At 52.8% G+C, this 5,873-nt stretch overlaps 2 protein-coding genes across 2 annotated transcripts; both read left to right on the top strand.

Moving 5' to 3' along the window:
- Nucleotides 1-1,534, top strand: SMAC4_07850 (uncharacterized protein). The gene is made up of 3 exons (XM_003346325.2): nucleotides 1-522; nucleotides 597-895; nucleotides 970-1,534. Exons 1-3 carry the CDS (start codon nucleotides 84-86, stop codon nucleotides 1,309-1,311), a joined length of 1,080 nt encoding a protein of 359 aa, XP_003346373.1. The 5' UTR covers nucleotides 1-83; the 3' UTR covers nucleotides 1,312-1,534.
- A 1,791-nt stretch (nucleotides 1,535-3,325) lies between these two features.
- Nucleotides 3,326-4,391, top strand: SMAC4_07851 (uncharacterized protein). Its single transcript, XM_003346326.2, has 2 exons — nucleotides 3,326-3,774; nucleotides 3,858-4,391. Exons 1-2 carry the CDS (start codon nucleotides 3,551-3,553, stop codon nucleotides 3,928-3,930), a joined length of 297 nt encoding a protein of 98 aa, XP_003346374.1. The 5' UTR covers nucleotides 3,326-3,550; the 3' UTR covers nucleotides 3,931-4,391.
- Nucleotides 4,392-5,873: the final 1,482 nt, after the last annotated feature.

Raw genomic sequence — 5,873 nt, 5'->3', positions numbered from 1 at the left:
GTCACCACTGGGTTCAACCCCTAGTAGTAAATCACTTTCACAACTCCGACTCCCTTATCTCGACCTCAGTCGGATCAGTCACAATGGCGTCTTCCCAGCAGCAGATCGAAAAGTTCGTCATCAAGACGCCTTGCTCGAGCGCCAACATCGGCCCCGGCTTCGACGTCATTGGCCTGGCCTTGTCCATGTACCTGGAGCTCCATGTCACCATCGATCGTTCCAAGACAACCTCGGACCAGCCGCTTAACTGCCGCATCACCTACGAGGGCCAGGGCGAGGAGGATATCAGCTTGAACCCCGAGGTCAACCTTATCACCCGTGTGGCTCTCTACGTCCTCCGCTGCAACGACCAGCGCAGCTTCCCCGTCGAGACTCATGTGCACATCAAGAACCCCATCCCCCTCGGAAGAGGTCTGGGTTCCTCCGGTGCCGCTGTCGTCGCCGGTGTCCAGCTTGGCAAGGAGGTCGGCGGTCTGCATGACCTCACTCCCGAGCGTCTCTTTGACTACTGCCTCATGATTGGTGAGTCACTTATACTGACTCACTCACTCATCCACCTTTTGAACCCAAAAAAAATCACTAACCAAAAACTACAGAGCGTCACCCCGACAACGTCGGCGCCGCCCTCTTCGGTGGCTTCGTCGGCACCTACCTCAAGCCCCTCACCCCCGAAGAGACCGCCCGCACTGAGATCCCCCTCAGCGAGGTCCTTCCCGCCCCCGCCGGCGGTGTCGACACCGGCATCAAGCCCCCTTCGCCTCCCTACGGCATCGGCCACCACATCAAGTTCCCCTGGGCTCCCGAGATCAAGGCCGTGGCCATCATCCCCGAGTTCGAGGTTCCCACCGCCAAGGCTCGCGAGGTTCTTCCCGCCGAGTATCCCCGTGCGGATGTTGTATGTCTTTTCTTTTCTTCCCCCTTCCTTCATCGTCATCTATCTACCACCCCCATACTAACTTTATGACACAGACCTTCAACCTCCAAAGGATAGCCCTCCTCCCCGTCGCCCTCGGCCAGTCCCCTCCCGACCCGGAGCTCATCAACCTGGCCATGCAGGACAAGCTGCACCAGCCCTACCGCCAGGTCCTGATCCCCGGCCTGACCAAGATCGTTGAGTCCATGACGCCCGCCACGCAGCCCGGCTTGTTGGGCGTCTGCTTGTCCGGCGCGGGACCCACCATCCTCGCGCTGGCGACCGAGAACTTTGAGACGATTGCCGAGAAGATCATTGAGGAGTTCAAGTCCAACAACATCACCTGCAGGTGGGAGCTGTTGGAGCCGGCGGATGGGACTACGGTTACTCAGGCTTAGAGGAGCTTTCACTCCATTCTGTAGCACCTCTGGGCCCGAAAGGGAGCAGCAAAGGGGTGTGAGGAATGGGGTAGTGCCGGTAGGCTCTCACAGTTTTGCAGTACTTCCCGTCGGGCCTGATCAGGCAAGGGAAAGGGAAAGGGAGGTAGTAGGAGGCAAACAGGTGAAAAGGCGGTTTGGGAGAGATGGGGATGGATGGATTAGAACTTGGAGAAAACTGAGCACAAAAAAAAAAGAAAAACTTGTGATACCCCTCATCATCCCAATTTTCCGATTTCTGAAGCGTTCCTTTGAGTGTTCTTTTACGGTCGGCGTCCTGAGATGCTGATGATCGTACGAGATGCCTGCCGAACAATTGTCTTTTTTTTTTCCGTTTACCCAAGTCCGTCTGAGAATCCGGGGGCCACTCACTGCTTCGGAAGAAGGGATGGATACCTCTCGCTCTTTCCGGACTTTTCAGGTTCGAAGTTTTAAAGTTCAAAATCAGAACAGAAGTGTCGAAAAGCCGCGCCGCGTTTATCTTTCTTCCGGGTTGTCATCGTTCCGGATACTTCCGTATATATCGCGCTTAGCGGACGAGATCCGATCGGCTGACGTGTGGATACCCGGCGCCGACGGGCTCCGCTTTTAGGACCGGATGTCGGGTGGTCCGTCGCCGCTGTTTGCGTGGCTCCGCTCAATCCGGGAAGAACCGAGAAATCTCATGATGGCTTCGTTCCGTATTTGTCCGCGTTTGTCTGTCTGGGTTGCGAGTTGTTGTTGTGAACGACGACAGAACTCGGATCAAAGTTTGTGGTGCGTGGTCAACTCGGATCCCGGGCTGGACCAAGGATGACAGCAAGCGGCAGTGGCCGGATCTGAGACATGTGCTGGTGTCATCGCAAGTTCCCGTTGTCATAATGTCAGATGCCAAACGGCAACGAAACAGTGCAATTCGCCGTCATGTTCCGGGAAAACTCACAACCGTTTCTCTCCCTAGATAGTATCTCGGTTAGGTTTCGTCGTTTTCCCAAATCCCATCGTCAGGGACCGCCCGCCGGTGCCATCCGCCATCCGCCACCCGCCATCCGGAGAAACATCCAGACTCCGGACGGGAACCAAGTTATTCCTGTCATCGCCTTTGTATCGCCATTCATTCCCGCCTGTCAGCGCTATCAGCTGAAGATGTTCCATCCCGCCCTTCAACCCAAACCCAAACCCAGATCAGCAACAACGATCCAGGCCCTTCCATCCATACCCATTCCCAACTGCACCAATCACCACCCCTGCTACCGTTCGCCTCCAACGGCCATCCTCCGCGCCCCACTCCCCTTTGTTGACTCTACCCAATCATAGCTAGACCAAGAAAGTCGGACTCCCCCGATCACACCACGACCGGCCGAGACTCAGTGCCAGATGGTGCCATTCCCTTCCCGTGTCGTTCACTCCTCGTTCCCTTTTCAGTCGTTTCTCGCTGGAAAGCCTGAAAGCCTGGATCGTTCAGCAGGTCACAGGGTGACAGGGAAGAGTCTGGGGCAATTACGTCTCATCTTGTTGGTTCATTCCATTAACTCGTAGGGCTGAGCAGCCTGGCACACCTGGGAGCTTAGGGGGACATGGGGACAGGGGGGCGGCTTGGCATCTGGTGTTTTGGACCGTTTTGGGAGGGCTGGTGGTATGATTTGGCCTGTTCGCTTGTTCTGTCTGGACTGATTGACAATAAGGATTAGATGTGCGGTGCACGAACAGAACCCGGGAGGCAGGTATGCAGAGTGGTGAGATTCTGGACAACTCTGGATGGAGGATGGGACCATCGTGATCCAGCATGATGCGGTTTTGGTTGAGATGACTGCTTGAATGGGTGTTCTTCGGTGCCGTCCAGTTGGGATTGGACCCGTCTCTTTGGGAAGTTCGGGAGAGATCGCGATGTACATACGGGATCTTGGTGTTGGTGTTGACGGAATCAAGAAGGGAAAGTTGGTATAAGAGGATCGTGTCCAACGACGTTTGTGATACCCTCTTTTCTTTTCTATCATCATCAGCATCAACAGCCATCAAAAGCAATCAATAGATCTCTTAGATCTCAGGACTAAACAACTCTCCTCAACCTTCTTCATCACCACCAACAACAACAACAACAACAACAACAACAACCACTCAACTCACTCAACCACTTTTCCATTTTCGGAAACATCACAACAACCACAACTTCACTCAATACCTTTTTAGAGTAACACCACAACCCCTCAAAACAATCAAAATGGTCTCCCCCATCCTCGCTCGCTCCGCCTTCCGCGCCGCCACCAAGGCCACTTCCCGCGCTGCCGTCCAAGGCACCCGCCAGTTCTCCGTCATCCAGTCCATGCGCCAGTGGGCTCGCAAGATGGAGTTGCACACCCCCTACGAGCGCATCCCCACCCAGACGGGCGCTGCTGGTGCCGACTGGGGTGCTAGCTTTAAGAGAGTCGCTGGTCAGGCTGCTGTGTAAGTTACTCCCAATAATTCTTTGGTATTTTGGTTGAGGAGAAAAGAATAGAAGCTGACTGTTTGGTGATCGATTAATACAGCTTCCCCATCGTCGCCGGCTCCATTCTTGGCTGGCCTTTGCTTGCCAAGACTTTGCTTGATGGTCACATCTAAGCCTTTGAGCTTTGAGCTTTTCTCAATCTCTTCAGGGAACACGACACGACATGACACAACTTCGGGGCTTCGAGCCGAGCCGATCGGGTACAGACAGGTTCCCATATCAGATCTACTCTGATACGATCTGATCTGTGCAACATCAGCGGCAACAACTCGAAGCCGACAAAGGGGACAAGGGGACAACCCAAGTCCTAGTGGAGGACGACCACCACAACAACAAACATCACAACTGCGCTGCACATACTTTCTGCTTTTTCTTTTTTTCTTCACATTGTACTTGCACACATTTGGTTGGCGTTCAAGGGAATATTGGTGACAGGCAGGCAGGCAAGGCAATTTGGGGATTTCGATACCAACGGGAGTTTACTTTTTTAACTTTGTTGGTTTTTGAAAGACGGATGGCCTAGATTTTTTAGAGCCGGTCATGGCAGGCATGAAATACATACAAGATTTGATGCTGAACTTTTGAGCTTTCTTTGATTTGACTTTGTGTTCTTTGCTACATACGTTCGCATCCAAATGATGGGTAATAATAAGTTCTTTTTTAGATGGGTGACCACTACCTAGAATACTTCACCAAGCCTTGTTGATCTACTTAGCCACTCAATCCAGTTCAACAAATAGTAATAACTTCTTCTTGCGCCCCTTCATCAAATCTTGTTCTTGCATCCATATCTCCTTCTTCATTTTGTGTTGTTGTTGGCGTGCGACAAAAGCTTTCTTTGAAAATGCCCACCCGTTTATAATGACGCAGGTGATTGCCTTGTGTTTTTGTCTTTCCGTCCCCGCAGCAGTGAGCGCCGCTCAAAGTCAATATCAACCCGTAGTAATGCGCGTTAAGACTGTGCGGCGAGAGAACGCGGTTTTTGTAGGACATTATCAGCAGAAAAAGAAATGCTTCCCCGCCGGCGGGTGGATGGCCGGAGTCCCAGTATAATAACTGGGTGGAAGATGATGATGATGAAGTGGCCTCGTCACCATGAAGTACCGATCCCGATCCTCCGCCACTCGAATTGAAAGGTCCTTGGGTTTCCTTGATCCTGCCATCAACCCATACTGCCCTTCTCACGTAGCCTTTTAACGTAATCATAGTTTCCTTCTCCTCCACTCCCCCACTACGATGATGATGCTTGCTCATAGTAACGGGCTGTGGTATTGTTGTTGTCGTTGACTCGATAACTTGTGCTAGACAGTAGTTTAACCAAGAAGTAACCCTAATAGCTGGGAAGCTCTTTGGCCCTTCAAGCGTGAGCCATGACCATGAAGGGGTCTTTAGTCCGCTGGGCACTCTCCTCCTCCTCCTCCTCCGAGATTCATCATCATCAGGCTCCTCCTCAGGGAAGAACCACAACAAGTCTAAAGGCCAGAGTTCCTTCCAAGTTCCAGCAACAGGCGTCCAACCGGTTCCCTTTTGGACAGCCTCGATAATGCCCGCAAAGGCTACAAGCCGATCTTCCTTGTACGTTAGGTGACTTGCGGAATAGGACCGAAGAATCTCCGCCCAGTGGTATAACAAGTCGGTTTTAGATTTGTCGTCATTGCCTGTGATTGCATGTTCGCCCCAGGTACTACTACTTTTCGTTGGCGTGGCAGTTGTTACATCGTTATTGAGAGAAGTGGACAAGCGGCAAAGCGTGTGGAATCTAACTTTCTCTTGGAAAAGCCACGAGTAGCCAAGAATGGACATGGGCCCATTGAATTTCGGAACGCTCTCACACCGAGTCTCGCTTGCGCATTCCCAGTATAGCTCGGGAGCGCCCAGATAAAGAGTCCGTGGTGAGAGGAGCCTCTCTTGGACGAACCAACCACGTGAGGGAAGGCGCGCCCCTTCTTGCGTGAGAGATTCCATAAGGCGCACGCGGTTTTTGTGGAGAGCTGCATAGGCGTAGACGCCTTTCTGGAGCTCGCCCAGATAGCACGGGGTAAGGGCGAGAGGATTC

Source organism: Sordaria macrospora, chromosome 2 (genome assembly GCF_033870435.1).
Source record: "Sordaria macrospora chromosome 2, complete sequence".
Taxonomy (NCBI): domain Eukaryota; kingdom Fungi; phylum Ascomycota; class Sordariomycetes; order Sordariales; family Sordariaceae; genus Sordaria; species Sordaria macrospora.
Note: the sequence above shows the minus strand (reverse complement) of the source record. Positions and strands in the feature narration are given on the sequence as shown.

What these genes read in the sequence shown, in the direction of transcription:
- SMAC4_07850 (XM_003346325.2), top strand. Translation starts at nt 84, where the DNA reads ATGGCGTCTTCCCAGCAGCAGATCGAAAAGTTCGTCATCAAGACGCCT. An exon ending in TGACTACTGCCTCATGATTG is followed by an intron (nt 523 to 596) that starts GTGAGTCACTTA and finishes CAAAAACTACAG; the next exon opens with AGCGTCACCCCGACAACGTC. An exon ending in AGTATCCCCGTGCGGATGTT is followed by an intron (nt 896 to 969) that starts GTATGTCTTTTC and finishes TTTATGACACAG; the next exon opens with ACCTTCAACCTCCAAAGGAT.
- SMAC4_07851 (XM_003346326.2), top strand. Translation starts at nt 3,551, where the DNA reads ATGGTCTCCCCCATCCTCGCTCGCTCCGCCTTCCGCGCCGCCACCAAG. An exon ending in GTCGCTGGTCAGGCTGCTGT is followed by an intron (nt 3,775 to 3,857) that starts GTAAGTTACTCC and finishes CGATTAATACAG; the next exon opens with CTTCCCCATCGTCGCCGGCT.